The sequence below is a fragment of the Phycomyces blakesleeanus genome (genome assembly GCF_001638985.1).
Source record: "Phycomyces blakesleeanus NRRL 1555(-) unplaced genomic scaffold PHYBLscaffold_7, whole genome shotgun sequence".
Taxonomy (NCBI): domain Eukaryota; kingdom Fungi; phylum Mucoromycota; class Mucoromycetes; order Mucorales; family Phycomycetaceae; genus Phycomyces; species Phycomyces blakesleeanus.
The window spans coordinates 1,365,662-1,382,227 of record NW_017265140.1 but is presented as its reverse complement, the minus strand read 5'-3'; the positions used below and the strand labels follow the sequence as shown (position 1 = coordinate 1,382,227).

The following is a 16,566-nucleotide window of genomic DNA, read 5'->3' as shown; positions in this document are numbered from 1 at the left end:
GGTTAAAAATGGAATACAGACGCGCTTAAAAAGTATTAAACTCTTGAACATACCTAGTATATATACATGTAGTCCGTGTCCGATAGATTTCTTAAAAAATATAATAAATGTTTGACAATTACAAGAATAATATCCAACTTTTTCTGTATTATGCTAAAAATTGTAAATATCTCATAATAATGAGCAATATAAGATACAGCAAAGCGAATATATATAAAGCTTAGTTTATGCTTTAGTAGCTCATGAGAGCTTCTAAAAGGAATTACTATGTCAAACTATCAACGTTACATGCATGAAATTTATTTTTTTAGTCTCTATATTTCCAAGTTGTTTGCGCTCATAATTTTGTTTTATTTTCAAAAAATAAATTTGCTTAATACTCCAACTAGAGCATACGTTCAAATGGTTATACTCATATCAGAGATTTCTCGCACATAAATAAAGAGGGTGGTGTTAGTATAGCCATGCTCATAATTAACTGTTTACTTACCGATATATTCGACAACCAGTTATTCAAACCCTTGCTCCCATCACATCACATCATATCGTAATTGTAATCGTAAAGACTTGCTGTTCGGATAGTTATACTCATATCAGAGATTTCTCGCACGTAAATAAAGAGGGTGGTGTTAGTATAGCCATGCTCATAATTAACTGTTTACTTACCGATATATTCGACAACCAGTTATTCAAACCCTTGCTCCCATCACATCCCATCACAGCGTATCGTATCGTAGTCGTATCGTAATCGCATCGTAATCGTATCGTAATCGTATCGTAATCGTATTGTAACCGCATCGTACCGTATCCCATCACATCACATCATATCGTAATTGTAATCGTAAAGACTTGCTGTTCGGATAGTTATACTCATATCAGAGATTTCTCGCACGTAAATAAAGAGGGTGGTGTTAGTATAGCCATGCTCATAATTAACTGTTTACTTACCAATATATTCGACCACTAGTTATTCAAACCCTTGCTCCCATCACATCCTATCACATCCCATCACATCCCATCACAGCGTATCGTATCGTAGTCGCATCGCATCGTATCGTAGTCGTATCGTAATCGTATCGTAGTCGTATCGTAATCGTATCGTAGTCGTATCGTAACCGCATCGTACCGTATCCCATCACATCACATCATATCGTAATTGTAATCGTAAAGACTTGCTGTTCGGATAGTTATACTCATATCAGAGATTTCTCGCACATAAATAAAGAGGGTGGTGTTAGTATAGCCATGCTCATAATTAACTGTTTACTTACCGATATATTCGACCACTAGTTATTCAAACCCTTGCTCCCATCACATCCTATCCCATCCCAGCATATTACATAGTATCGCATTGTATTGTAGTCGTATTGTATCGTATCGTAATCATAAGCTTATCGTAACCTTATCGTAATCCCATCACATAGTAATTGTTGTAGTAGTCGTTGTAGTCGTCGTTGTAATTGCGGTTGTATTCGACGTGGTCGTGATAAAATTTACTTTTCGGATTGTTATACTCATATCAGATATGTCTGGCGTTGAAAAAAAGATGGGGGATGTTGGTATAGCTATTCATAAATAACACTGTTTACTCACCTATATGTTTTACAATGAAAATGTTTGGTGTGTTTGTTGTATAATTATTCTTAGATATTTAAATGTGCTTTTGGGACAAATTTATCTGTACTATAGCTATGACTGTTCTATAATAAGTTGGTAGGGTTAGTATCTGTTATGCTAATATATCTGGTACTATTTCCTTTTTTATATGTCCTTACTACTTATAATGCAATGTTATGCACAAGTATGCTTGAAATTAATCTCCTAGCGGTTAAGTTTTAACTGTAATGTATCTATCATTCTTGTGCTTGAAAAAATAATATTACGAATATCAAAGTTGTGGTTAAAAATGTAGATATACTGTGCTCATATTGTGTTTTGAATGTGTTTGTCTATTACAGATTATCATTCCTGTATTATTAGTTATAATGTGAACGGACAAATACTTGTATTGGCAACATATGCCCTTGATATGTCTCATACTCGCGTTTTTGACGGAATGATAATATGTAAGTATTTAAGAGCATAGGAATTTTTCTTGCGTTCTTTACTTTTTTGCTAAGATCGTGTATGGGAGCCAAAGGTAAGGTATAAAAGCACAAAGAGTATTTTTGATGTCAGGCATATAACTTACTTTATGGCGTGGCAAGAATAACTGGTTTTAAGATAGGAAGGATATAAAGCGCTTAAAAGATTCTTGAAATCATAGAGTGCTTACATTATTATAATAATTGTAAGAAACACCTACTGTATAGGCAGTGCTTTTGGAGGCTTTATTAAAGATATAACTTCCCTGTGAGAGTAGGATATCAAGCTTACTGTGTAAAAAGTGAAAAGGAAGAGAGGAAGAAAGAAAAGAGTAAATTTATAAAAAATAATAACTTACCTTTGAGAGCATGATGTCAAACTTACCGTGCCAAAATAAAAAGGAAGAGAGGAAGAAAGAAAAGAGGAAACTTGAGAAAACGAGTAAATTTATAGAAAATAAAATGGGAATGTGGGCTGAGTAGTGATAGAAACATAAATACACTAGTTGTTTTTTTTTGTTTATCAAATTCCTTGCTGATTCCGTTGGTATGCATATGATAAAAACGCCTTTGCTATTTGTTTTTATCCCTTACTTACTTTATTTAATATGATTGAAATATTTATCAAAACTACTTTTAAATACTCAATACATTGAATATAATTATTTTTCAAAAGAACTACCAATACTATGACTTTTTTAAAGGTGGCAGTGTGTAATAGCTGGAGGTTTTTTTATGTTCTATACCTCTTTGTTATTTTGACTTGTATATTTATGATATATTTGCCTAGGCTTCGCAAAAGTATTATATAGGGGGTATTCGGAATCTTGCATTTGATAATATGCTGTGTAACATTAGAAACAGGAAACTTGGCTTTTGTCTACTAATTTTTTAAAGCATGTGAAGCATTAAATATCTAATAAATTTTCTATAGTTTTTTATTTCTTTTATAGTGAAGTACATTATAGACACATAGATGTGTATGTGTATGTGTGTCTATGTGAACAGAAAAGGCCACTAGGAATAGTGACAGAATATATCTTTGGCTCGTTTTTATAAATTTTAGCACACTGAAAAAATATCACTGCTTTATTTCAAGAACTTTTTTGTTTATTTTCACACCATGTGAAATAAGGGGTAATTTAGATAGCGATTTTGAGAAATGTTTATGATATTTTTTTTTAAAAATCGCCCTCTGATTCTTCTGTTCTTTTCATAGTGATACTTTCATATTTTTCTGCTCTATTCCATTATTACTCTATCTACCAGCTTAGTAGCTAGCTTTTCTTTTAGAAAAGTACCCCAGTATGAAATAGATGGAGAGTAATGTATAATATTTTCCTGTCGCGATCAATTTACCTATCTTTATTTTAAATGTATTTAATATCTTTATAGCCTCTGATCTCTTAGCTTTTTTGTTAGCGCTGTTTTTAGAAATATTTATTTTGGATTATATCATATATTTATTACTTGCAGCTTTTCTTCCTATAAATTTACTCTTTCATACCAGCTCAATATCAATCAATATTAGAATATCATAACTTATAAAAATTAGATCATTGTAGCCGACTTCAATCTGATTTATCTCTTCCACCCCAAATATTATAGTAAGCTTGAATGCATAATCGTTTTATTTTTTTAGAATGTTGTTCAATATGATGTGTAAACGCTGTGTATACAATATATATAATATTATTCTATACTCTCCAAATCAGCTAGATAATAAGGTAGTGAGACATTATATGTTTGCTTGTGCGGTGTGAAAGGAATTCAAGATATACAGATAAATATAAATATAGCATAGTTGGTTTAACACTCATAAACTTTGCGATAATTAGCTGTGCTATTCAGATCAATGCAAAAAGAAGAAAAAGAAAAAGATATATGCTTTATGAATAGTCTTTATTCATTTGATGACACTTTGTTTATAAACATTCTTAGGATAATAATGATAATTTTTATATGCACAATCGAATAATGATAAGAGTAATATGTTAAATATTTAGAAATAAAGAATAAGTAATAATATATCTATTATTAAAAAGATCATAAAAAAACTTGCCATAAAAAATAGGAAAGTGGCTGTGTATTTGCTGCGTACTGGTCATGTAAAGAGAAATAATATGATAGTGATCGAAATATCAAATCTGTCCAAGGTTCGACTGTGTCAGTGGTATCTTATTATTTAAACATTTGAGTTTACAAAATATCTTTAAGAGAATTATATGTCTAATATATATATATATATAAATAGGGTTAGAGAAATCTTCGTGTTTGACTGTAAAATAATACAGTCTGATTCTATTAAGATGTAGTTTATTGGTTTCTGCTTTATCCCAAAGTTCATGTGGAATAAATTGCTGTCATTCTTTATAAAATTTGTTTACAAGAAATCACTCTCTTGCTCTTCAGTTTAATTTATTTTTCGATTGTCTTTTTTTTTCACCTATGCTATAGTTCACAAAAGTTAGCTAATAGCCCCCAATGGCTAATATTTACGTTACAGCACTTATAAATACAGCTACATCAGAAGGTGTATAGTAATTTATTTAAATAAGTTTATTTTAGCAGTATATAAATTATTCATAAACTTTCAGAGCGCAAAATTTAAGAGAACACCCAAAAATTGAAAGTATAGATTCTAGATTTTGGAGGAAACTGATGAGTAACAATATTAAGTATTTATTTATTATTTGCTTTAATTGCGGAGGAGACCAAGAAAATCATTAAACATATATTTTCTTGAATTATTATTATTGAAATAAGGTAAGGCTAGCTAAAAAAAAAAGTCAAGAGTTTAAGAAAAGTATATGGTATATGTAGTAAAAACAAGATCGAGAATATATAAATTAGTAAATTAAAAATATTGTAGAGAATTAGCAGTGTGTTCCGAGTGCAAATTGAAAAAAAATAGTATCTGATGATTCGAAGATACCATCCATTTATATCAAAATATAACATTTTAAACTATTTTAAATATATAAAAAAACGTTGTGTGTGTGATGGTCATAATAAATGGGTTTTTATGAACTTTGATATGCTGGTGTGAGGGTCAATTTGAGGTTGCAACACCGTATGTTCCGTTCAAAGGTTGATATATTTTGTGGGTCAGTTGAAGTTTGTGATAACGGCTGGATAGTTTGGAGGTATGCTAAATGCCCTTATATTATAGAAGTGTATATTTAAATACCAGTATCTGGGCTATTTTAATCCTAGGCATATTTATTTGATCAGGCAATTACACATTAAATAGTATAGAGTTTACTGATGAAATGGAGCATTGTTTAACAAAAAAAGACCATATGGATCAAAATGTCAAATTGAATACAGGAAATCGGCTATATATCCAAATAAGTTATGAAAAGTGTTTTTACATGTGTAAGTAACCTGGTGAAGCACATTAGAATCCACTGTTCAAAGGACATTTGACATTGATTGCTCAAATATTGACCAAAAGTTCTGATTTTTCCACTCAAAAAAACCATCCTTAGTGAAAATTGGGTATTTGCACAATAATGCCATGTTTGGTAGCATCTTTTTCTTAGAGCATATAGCTCAGAAAATAACTGGAAAGCCGTGTCCTTTTTTTTTTATTAATAAAGATGTATACAAAATTATCCAATTTTGGCCTATACTTGTCTGACCAATAAGAGTCAAATATTCATAGATTTTTCTAATTTAAAAATGACAATATCGATATATCCACCAACAGACGATATATTTTTTAAAAAAAAAATCCGCCAGTAAACATGTGTGCATCAAAAAAAGCAACTTTTCTGTGCAATTGTAGGTTTTGCAATAATATGTATGAATATTATAAGAGTCGTAGCTTTTATTATGGTGTTTCAAGTTAATAGACATAATATTTTTTTTAAAATGATCATGTTTCAAAAATTACATCGAGGTCTATATATATTGTTTATGGTAGTTGTGTTTCTTTTCTGTCACTATCACTATATAGAGCTTTGACTGTAAGATAGTCACAAATCACATTTTTTGAACTGAGAAAAATAAAGTACTATTACGAGATCTAGGACAATATATTTATTGATTTCAAATGTCCAAATACAAAAGACCCATTTAAATTTCGAGCTCATAGATTATACGTGTGCAAAAAATCAGGGATAAAATATTTCTAATACCCAAATATGGCAAGATTTTACTATTCGCTGTACTTTGTTGTGCTGGGGGGAGATTATGGTACTTTGCATTCATTGAAAAAACGTAGTGGTGGGACAATAGTTGGATACCGAGAGAGAAAATGAAATCGGATTATATAACAAAAAAAGGGGCGAAATGAAGTGATGCTTCATCGAACTTCAACCTTTAAAGCAACCTTTAAGCCCATATCCCCCCCCCCCCCCCCCCCCCCTAGAAAAAAGGAAACTTGCAAGAATCTCCTACTAAAGTCAACCTTTTTTTTAGAAAAAAAATAAAAACATAGTGTAGTATAAAACAGCTGAATTCGACTCACATTGAGCTATTTATTTATGGGTTGCAAAATTCAGTATCGCTCAAAGGTTAATTTACCTTGTACTAAACATTCTCATATATATATATCAAGTCTATTTCTTAAAGAAATGTTATTTGTATATTTAGTGGCAGATCTGTCACAGCGTTTTCTTTTTTTATTCCTTCGTTCCTTCATTATTTTCTTTATTTAGATATAATGATCTACAATTTACTCTAAAAAAGCGAGATTTGTTTTTGACACTTCCATTTGTAGCCCTTTCATTTAGCATCTATTCCAGTCAAAGCATGTCTCTGTTAAGTAGGATGCATGTAACAATGACCCAAACACTTTTCTATATTTCGTTATTCACTAATTATATTACATCGGTCTTGTGTTCTGATATAGTATTTTTACTATTGATCTTTCTTTTAAAAAAAAGGCCTTATAATATACAGCAGCAGACTAGTAATACAATGGTCCTTTTAAATAATATTTTATGGAGAAAGAAAATAAAAGTATGTTAAAAGGTCAAGTTATTTATGTCAAGCAATACAACTGATATAATATGATTGGATCTTGTGAACCTTTTCTTCCTTTAAATATTTATTTAGTATTTTGTGAATTTGTGAGACAATAAGACGAGTGATATTTGCTAGCTGTTTTTATCCTTATTTGGAATATAAACTTGAATTAATATGATATAACTGCTATACATTGTCTATTTGCCTTTCTTTGCTTTTATTTTCTCTCTCTCTTTATTAATTTAATATTAGCTTGAGTTAATTTTATGATATTTATTCCGGACAAAACCGCCTATAAATATAACTAGACATAAAGAAAACAAAAACCTCAATGGCGCATTGGTAACTTAACTAGCTTTATTGAGAGTATCATGTGCTCTACAAAGATGATAATTAAAAAAAATGTATATATTCGATTGTGTTGGTCACATATTACGATTTTGTATCTCGAACACAATACAAGATTTACTTCTTTAAGATAGGGATGTACATAATTCAAGTTTTTTTTGTGAAATAGACATATAAAAGCATATGTAAAATAAAGATAAAAATAAATAATTGGCGTCTGGTTGCACTAGATTTGTTTGCAGGTATCAAAGAGGGTTTGATTTTCCTGAATTTATTTTTTACGGATTCTTTTGCTTTCAAGATTTTGATTAGGTATTAATTTTTCTTTTCTTTTTCTTTGATCAAGCATAATCTAAAAAAAGCAAGCCCAAATCTTATCAGATATACTTGTAGTATATTTGCCCTTTGGGATTGTGCTGTATAACATTTGATAGCTAAGATTGAAGGCAGATAATGATTAACGGTATCTTCTTTTGATTCTTAGTGAAACAAATAAAGAATTTATGGTTACCAATTTCAAAGATGTACCCAAATTAAAGGAATCAATTGGTGAGTATTCTTGGAACGCCCCGAATCAGATCATTCTATATACTCGTACAAGTGCTTCCATAACGAAAAAAGGATTTCTGGTGACATTGATCGATATAAAAATTAGTCTATGTCCGAACACTTGAAAAAAAAATATTGACAAAAATGTCTTGACTATTTTAGGTTTACTTACCAGTGGCACATTACTTAGTGTACACATCTACACAACACAATAAATACTCTGAGCCTAACCATAACAATAGCCTTATGATTTCTAAAGAGGTACAGCCAAATTGTTTGTTTCTACATCAATTTTATTACCTTTTTCTCTTTTATAAGCTCAATAAAAACAAAGCAAACTTTAATAGTAATATTTCTGTTTTGATTCTTCAAAACTAAAAGAGTTATTTCTAAAGGGAATTCAACTCAATTGGATCGAACCGAACCGAATCGAATCGAATTCACAAAATGATAATAATAAGGAGTAATCTTTGATCGTTATTTTGTTCATAGCTGCATCATTTTCTGACAGCTCAATTTCCTTTTTTTAATATTTAATATTTATCTGTGCGTGTGTTGTACAGATCACTGTTCTATAGCAGCTAATAGCTGACATCAGCCGAGGTAAAGGTAGATATCAAAGTTTGCGGCTTTGCATAAATGTGTTACCTTTCGGAAGAAAAACATTTATTCAATCTTACAGTTTACAATTTGTGCTACTGGTTTATACAAAGTATATGTATTGATTCAAGTCCAATTTCTTCCAATTGAAGAAGCACATCTGATTATTACACAGCCAATGATACAATCAATATTCTTATTCCCCCTCCCCCCATTCTCCCATTCTCCCTTTTCCTTCTTGTGTGGAAATTCCGATAAGATCGTAGGACAAGTCCAAGAGGGCATTAAGTTTACTGAACTCGGCAATTTCGGCAATCTTCTTAATAAAATAAAGTGAATGTATATTTTGAATCTATATTTCAAAGATACGATCTATTCCTTTTAAATAACGCAAAAAAATTGTTTGATTGAAGCAGGTATTGTATTATATATATACTACTTTAAGAGCAACCTATAGATCTTTTCTCCTAGTACAAACTTTCTTTATGTTTGTTTTGTGCCTAAATGTCATTAAAGGCACCATATTCTCTACCTGGCTATTTATTTATTTGCTTATGTTATTATGGGTTTGTCGTATCATTTTCTAGCTGCAAAGTTAGCTGTATACCCAAAAGACCATTTGTTAGTGGGATACAATCGATTTGGTTCAACAAAACTTTTCTCTTTTACAGTTCAAGGTTTCATACCAAATCAGACCTTAAATAAGCATTAAATGCTGACACACTTTATAATTCTCGACGCTTTCAATTTAACAACTAGAGCTCCTTGCTTTTATTGTCTCCGTTGTTTCGTAAGAATGTTTTCTTCTTCTTCTCGGAGATTTGCATGGATTACTGTGCAGATCTAATTAACATTAAATAAAAGCAAAAATAAAAAACAATTAAAGCACTTATATAGAATGTTTTCTATTTTTTTAAAAAAAAAAGCACCTCTATATATTAGTAAGATCTCAATAAGAAGAAGAAACCAGCTAGTTATAATATAAATAAGTATTTAGGTTACAATATAAAATCCAGCTTTACATAGCTCATTAAAGTTTAAGCATAAAGAGGAAAAGGAACAGTACGAAAAAGAATGAGTGCCTCCAGTGGTTGACCTGTTGGTCTAGATCTCTTATTCTTATTCTTGGACTTTCACCTAGAGATTGGGGTACAATATTAACAGACTTTACAGTGTGCGGTTGCAAAATATAATATTTTATATAAAAGAAGCAAGAGGTTACACGAGGAATCTGTCACCAAGTTCATTCCTTTTGTTTTCCTGTGTGGAATAATATAAAGGAGTGGATGGGAATTATTTTTGTTTGGCTAAGCGCTTGAAGAGTATATGTATACAGTCAGAAGATATATATATATATATAATATTAGATAAGTTACTTGTACACACTAGTATAAAGCAGCTGTCATATCCGATAAACAATTTGTCCTATACTTTCACAAACCAATATCTTAGTGTATTTGTTAAGGTTGAATTTCCTTCTCTTAGCTGTAATAAGCACACAGAACCCAGGTATCAAAAACAAAATGTTTAAATTGGTTACAATATTCTACTAGAACATGTATATATGTGCATAATAAGTGTTGACTTTTCAATAATTTATCAGTCAGTTTAACACCAATGAAGACTTTATGTTACCCTGGTTCTATAGAATAAGTCTAAATATAATGCCATAAAAGAAATGAAGAATATAATAAAATAAAATATAAAGGATATGCGTATTATATATAAATATGATTCAGGTCCCCACACCTACCCCAGTACAATAGCTCTGGGGTCAGCAAGTTACTTTAATGAAACTGTATTAACCATATTATTACTATTATTATGTTTTATTTTGAATTTTCACAACCCCAGCATATATTCTTAGCCAAAAGATCATTTATTTATTTTTTTGAGAATCTTTAGGTAGCGTAGTAAACAAAAATTATATATTTTCTTTAAAAAACATTATTTACATTTAAATATACGTCTTCAAGAGACGTTCTTGGTTTTTTGGATAAACAAAAAGATATTACTATTAGTAGAGATCTTTACTATTCTGACAACATCTTGGAAAGAAGTACTTTGCTTGGAAGCCTATAGTACATAATACACCCTTCCCTCGGCTAAACTTCCAAACAGATCCAGTGTGCAACAAAGTCTATTACATGTGGGATCCGGCATATTATTTTTTGTATAATAATATTATATTTATATATATATATATCGCATCGCATCGTATTGTATCGTATCTTATTATATTATTATTATTTTCTTTCTTACTAATACCCAGATTCTCCCTGTGTTCTTGTATATCAGCTTATGAGCCTGTCCTAGTATGGTGTAACAAATTGGACGCCGAATATTGTATTCTTGAGTGTGCTCATGACTTTTCTTTTTTTATGTGGTCCAATTGAGATGCCTCTTGTGTGCGTGTTACCCACATAGCTATGAGCGATGTTTTTTTTTGGATATAAAATAAACACGGACTATGTTTAGTGTTAGAATGTATGGATAGGATAATTTCTCTCCTAATACATATTCTGTTTAATAATATTTCTTACTAGCTGGTACCTGCGCTTGTAATTCTAAAATACTTCCTTGTTTCAATACAAACAGAATGACGAGGCTTGTGCTATATTCGTATGTTTTTATTCTTGGTTACCAAAGCATTAACGGGGTCATGTTACTAAAAGCATAATTAAAAGGCATCCGGTAAACATTAAGCTGGCCCTGTCAACTATTATACATCGTCTTGCCGTAGTTTCAAGTGATGTTTCGATTGTATTTGTTTCTTTTTTATATTACATTGTACAATATTTCCCAGAATCACAAGTCGCACCCCGTCAATACTCGAGTTGTAGGCTGATAAAATTAAAGGTTGCAATTCACAAGAACCTTTGGACTAACTTTCTTAAAGCGATGTGCCCGTTTCTCCGCATGAATACAAGTCAAGAAACCAAAAAAAAAAACTCTCACATGAGAGAAAATACGACCAAAAGAAATTAAACAGCTTGTGTGGATCAGAGGTAAAGTAAGGTTCTTCAAGTTAATGTTTGAATAGGCATTAAGTATGTCAGCTGTTATAAAGAAACCAAGAAAATATATACATATATATTTTTTCTACTCAGCAAAAGGCTGGGTGCTACAGTATGAGAAGAGAAAGAAATGAATGAAATAATATTCTTAAAGATGTAAAATAATGTCTGTAGTTGTGTCTTTAATTAATATTAATAATAAAACAAGAAGTCACTCTAAAACTCGTTAGTGGACCATCTATCTATTGAGCCCAAACATTCAAGGCAGCTAATGAGGCAGATGCTTCAAAGTTTCAAATGGTTTAAAGAATGTAAGCTACAACACTTCATTAGTCTGTAAAGAATAAATCCACTCCATTAAAACATGCTGCTTCTTTCTTAGTAAATTCTCCTTTTGTATTGAAGCAAATTCGTAGTAGGGCTGTTTAAGTAAATATAGATTGAGACTTCCAATCCTATCATTAAAGATATCTCTAGATATTGACTGTGTCATCTCATTATAATTATTTTTATTCAAAAATAAATTTTTCAATTGATTTGTGCAATGGTGAGATCAGAATATATATATGGTATTGCGACTTTTAGTAGAAGAAAATTGGAATTTTGGATGATCCAGTAGGGTTGAAGGCTTTCAATTGAATGAATAAGACTCTTTTTATTTATTTATCACTTGTTCTGTTAGGAATATAATTAGTACTCTTCAAATCTGACTGTTATTAGATTATTATATATAGATACATAGTATCTATTGTATTTAAAGCAGTATTCACGTATCAAATATAGAAAACCAAGTGAATTGTGTTGGATAGTTTTTGTCAATTCTTTCCTTATTTCCGTAGTAGCTGGATTATTAACTTTATTAACCTTTTTACCAAGTATTCGGCAAATGTTTTTATTCATATATTGTATTCATATTGTGTGTGTATAATGTACTAATTTTATAAAGAAATGGGGATGTTATAATTATATAGTGATTTTGAGAACACGACGCACCGAATTCGACTGAACTTTGTGAAGAGTGATTGGTGGTCTGGTGTTAAAATTATAATAATATAAAATAATTATAATATCCCATGGCATTAGCATTCACATCATGCTTCATACTAAGGAAAGTGTGCACGTTTAAATAAATTCTAATATATATATACGATAAATCAGAGACAAACATTATATAAAGTATATATGCATATATATATATATATATATATATATATATAAGTTTAAAGATGCGGGTACATGGTAATGTAGTAATGCAATGTGATATTAAATGATCAATCAAAAAGTATTTTATTGTTATTATTTTCCGATACGACAGACACACATACACATACACTCGCTTAACCGATACCTCTTTCTCATCACACCACAAGAAAGAGGCTTATTTTCATTTTCTTAGTTTTTTAAAAAATTGGGTGGCAATATGCCAAGACGCTCCGTAGAGCAATGCCTTCAAACACCGAGGTGTTGTAGTGTGAGCAAAAGCTCGTTCCGTCCTTCTCAAGGGGATTGCCAAAGTTCTCTCCTTTCTATATGTTATCGTTAGTATTAGAAGATCTGTAGTAATAATGAAATATATAACATACCATCAAGCACAAAGAACAATTTTTGAATTGGCAAGAGGATTTTAATGCGATGTGGCTTGTACTAATACGCGTCACTTTCGTGACGACACAAATCCTAGGGTTTTGGGATCCTCTTGCAAAGGGGATGATTGATCTTGTGTGATTTTGCTCAGGGCAATCGATTGTTTATTAAGCATAAGCACTTTATATTTGACTTGTCTTTAGAAATAACTATAATACATTTGTATATGTAGCGGCTATGCCTTTGAGTGTCTGATTTTTAAGCATAAACAGTTCATTTAATTCAATAATAAAAAGCTATTTATAATATCATTAATTTTACACTACAGGCACTACGACCAATCTACCTACACCTACCTCAATAACCTCAATATTATTTTATATTATCGTTGAGTTTCATTTTTTTTGTGGATCTGATTTTAATTAATATGCATTATAAACTGACGATGATTAAATGTGTAAGACTCGATGCTAAGATGACTGTAATATCATATTTTATATATATCTTGTTTAATCAGCTCATTGGATGCCAAGTCAAAAATACCAAGGTCAATATATGAAATATTATATAGTGAAAATCAACACTTGAAATAACGAAAATAAAAATAAAATAAAGACATTATACCAACCATCATGTGCCTTGAATTCGGTTTCTTTGCGGAGTGAAGCGGAGTGAGTCCAAGATGAAAAAGAGATGGGTCATATATTGACCGAGTACGGGATGACGTTGAATTGTGTAGAGAATAGAAATGGAAAGTCTACAGCACTGTCCATTTCTGTTTACACGGAATGGTAACAAAAGAAGCGCCTAGACAAGGGAGCACAGAGTTTTGACTTGTCTTTAAAGGGCACCAATGAAGAGAGGAGCATAAACAGACAAGCCTTTATGTAACACCACGGTAATGAAGACCTATCAACGGGGACATCATTCCGAGGCCTAAGAGAATAGTGTGTTAGAGGTGTTCGGAGCCGTAATAAAATACCTTTTTACTTGGACCTTGGGAACAAATAGTTTTAATATTTATAGATACCTGTAACAATGGTTACAAATATACACTTTTTTTAAAAAAATAAAAATAAAAAAATAAAAAGCCCAACATGTATATTCATATTTTTATGGGTGTATGTGAGTTTTTTTTTCTGAACTAAAAAAAAAGTCTATTGATGTAGCTGCGCGATTAGACCACCTAGTACAAAACTATCAATATTATATACACACAACTTTAAAAAAAAAAGTAAAAAAAAAATCGTTGTTATGTTATGTTGTGTTGTGTTATGTAGAGATTCTCTTTATTTTTGGATTATTTACATAGTTAAGGAGAGAGAATGGGTTTTATAGAATACAAAGAATGAATACAGAATAATATAGACGAGTAGCAAAGCAAAAATATGATGCAAAGGAGTGTGGAGGTTACATATAGCAGGAAAGCAAATAAAGGATAAAGAATATAAAAAAAAACAATGATAGAGTACATATACAAAAATAATAACAAGGATTGGGTTGGGAGATGGTACAAGCGGAAGGGGGGTAAGGAAGGTAATTGCGTTTTGGTGAGTTTTTTTTTTAAAAAAAAAAGGATCGTGCGTTTTTTGCGTTTGTGTTTGCGTTTAAGGAGAAGAAGGGTTTTCATAAAGCTGGATTATCAATCGGCTGGCAAGTGAAAGAGCAGTTTCCTTGTGATTACTAAGTTGATCACATTGGTCAAAGACAAGAGAAGCCTAAGGAAGGAAAAAGATGATGAGAATGGAAGTTTTATTAAAATAAGAAATGGCGGGATTTTCTTACCTCTGCTTGTGCCAATGTCTGGAGTTCGGATCGAACATCTTGGGAGTCCACAAAGGTCATGGTGGGGTGAGGTTGGTCATGCTTCCAATGTTGCCATGTCTGATAAGCAGCTGCCATTGCAATGGCTTTATCACTAATGTGTATATATGTTAGACTTGACATTTACGGCGCAAAGATTATAATGTGTATTTACCTAAGGCGAGGGTTGCTTTCAAGATAGACCATTCGGTGGCTTTCTTTATACGCATCAATTGTGATCATTGTAACCGAGCTCTGGGACCCGCGCTTTGCAGGTGAGAGACCGCCGGAGAACTCTCCGAGAGTAAGTTCATGAACTGGTGTGGAAGGGAGAGAATTTGAAGGTGAGCTGTAGTCTGTGGCAGAGTTTGGAGATGAAAGGAGGGTGGGAATTCTGGAGAGAGGGTGTTCGAGTTCAGAGGCAGAAATGAGAGACCAGCGTTGGTTGTCGTTGTCGATATTCTGATGAGGGAAAAGAATCAATTTGTTTGCGCCATCGGGGTTGGCCTGGATGTCGAGCACCCAATCATTGTTATAGTGTGAGTAAAGGAAGATGCCTGGCTGAGGACGGCCAAAACAATCTGATGTGTCTTCATTGATACCCCACATTTGGTTGTGGGCTTGGTCGATCTCCTTTCGGTTATAAAGGCAAATTTCGGTATCTTCGATTAATCGCAGACGACCTAAAAATATATAATAAAAAAAGTCAGAAAATCATATTTTGATTTTCAAGTCAAGAGTACAAATTGTGTACCTTTGCGAATATCGAGGACCATTTCGGTGGCCTTGTTGACAATAAAACGTCCGTCCCACTTCCACAATTCTTCGTCGATCTGTTTAGGTGGACAGACATAGACTTGAGAGCGCAGTAGGTCTGTTGTGTGTGTATCTGCTGAGATGACGTCGCCAGTTGCGGCGGATTGAATGTAGAACCAGTTGCTGGTGTCAATGTGAGAAGTCATGTTGTGAAGAGGTAAGAAGTTAATGAAGAAAAGGAAGAGGGAAAATAAGTTGGCCCTTTATAAAGAATTGTGAAAGGCATTTCCCGATTTAGGAATGATATTTCGCGTTTGGATTTAGTCTCGTTCTAGGATGCTCACAGTTCGTATCTCTTCCGCTTTTAGAAGCCTAATGATCTCGAACCTATTGCTGCCATCTTTTATGCCTGTAACTTTAACTGTGTTACCTCGCCATTTATCCAAAAATAGAAGTCTTCCTCTCTGGTTGTGTATTTCACTCACACCCCCCAAAAATAAATATAACCAATCATATTTGTAATGTTACCTACGGAACATGCATTCGCAATACCCTTAGCAGACATTGTCACTGAAATCTAATACTACAATTGCCTTTTTATGTACAATTATCTATACAACTTTTCTTCTTCTTCTACAAGCACTAGGATTGGTTATATAAATCGATTAATTGCCTCCCGACCTTCGATCGATGGCTCATAAAAATAGCCAAAAAAAAAGGCCGACTTTGAGCCAAGTGTGTTCACCAACCAAGACATGTATTGTATTGTATTGACCACCTTGTCTATTACACCATACTATATATATATATATATATATATGTTTGTATGTGAATATTGTGTGTGTGTGTGT

At 31.9% G+C, this 16,566-nt stretch overlaps 3 protein-coding genes across 3 annotated transcripts; all 3 read right to left on the bottom strand.

Annotated features, from left to right (window-relative positions):
- Positions 1-5,107: 5,107 nt before the first annotated feature.
- On the bottom strand, positions 5,108-5,365 carry PHYBLDRAFT_143852 (hypothetical protein; the record flags this gene model as incomplete). The annotated part of the gene is made up of 2 exons (XM_018431085.1): positions 5,108-5,244; positions 5,350-5,365. The coding sequence occupies 2 exons, from the start codon at positions 5,363-5,365 to the stop codon at positions 5,108-5,110; spliced, it is 153 nt and encodes a 50-aa protein (XP_018293649.1).
- A 3,961-nt stretch (positions 5,366-9,326) lies between these two features.
- On the bottom strand, positions 9,327-11,219 carry PHYBLDRAFT_64515 (hypothetical protein; the record flags this gene model as incomplete). The annotated part of the gene is made up of 8 exons (XM_018441312.1): positions 9,327-9,398; positions 9,652-9,720; positions 10,191-10,210; positions 10,309-10,340; positions 10,619-10,695; positions 10,818-10,928; positions 11,109-11,169; positions 11,200-11,219. The coding sequence occupies 8 exons, from the start codon at positions 11,217-11,219 to the stop codon at positions 9,327-9,329; spliced, it is 462 nt and encodes a 153-aa protein (XP_018293648.1).
- A 3,195-nt stretch (positions 11,220-14,414) lies between these two features.
- On the bottom strand, positions 14,415-15,930 carry PHYBLDRAFT_180843 (carbohydrate-binding module family 13 protein). Its single transcript, XM_018438367.1, has 4 exons — positions 15,714-15,930; positions 15,135-15,642; positions 14,942-15,074; positions 14,415-14,874 (listed from the first exon to the last, which is right to left on the bottom strand). The coding sequence occupies exons 1-4, from the start codon at positions 15,919-15,921 to the stop codon at positions 14,764-14,766; spliced, it is 960 nt and encodes a 319-aa protein (XP_018293647.1). The 5' UTR covers positions 15,922-15,930; the 3' UTR covers positions 14,415-14,763.
- Positions 15,931-16,566: the final 636 nt, after the last annotated feature.

Bases quoted from the DNA above. Each gene is read 5' to 3' on its own strand.
- PHYBLDRAFT_180843 (XM_018438367.1), bottom strand. From the start codon at position 15,921: ATGACTTCTCACATTGACACCAGCAACTGGTTCTACATTCAATCCGCC. The intron at 15,643-15,713 runs GTACACAATTTG...ATATATTTTTAG, and splicing joins GGTCCTCGATATTCGCAAAG to GTCGTCTGCGATTAATCGAA. The intron at 15,075-15,134 runs GTAAATACACAT...TATACACATTAG, and splicing joins GAAAGCAACCCTCGCCTTAG to TGATAAAGCCATTGCAATGG.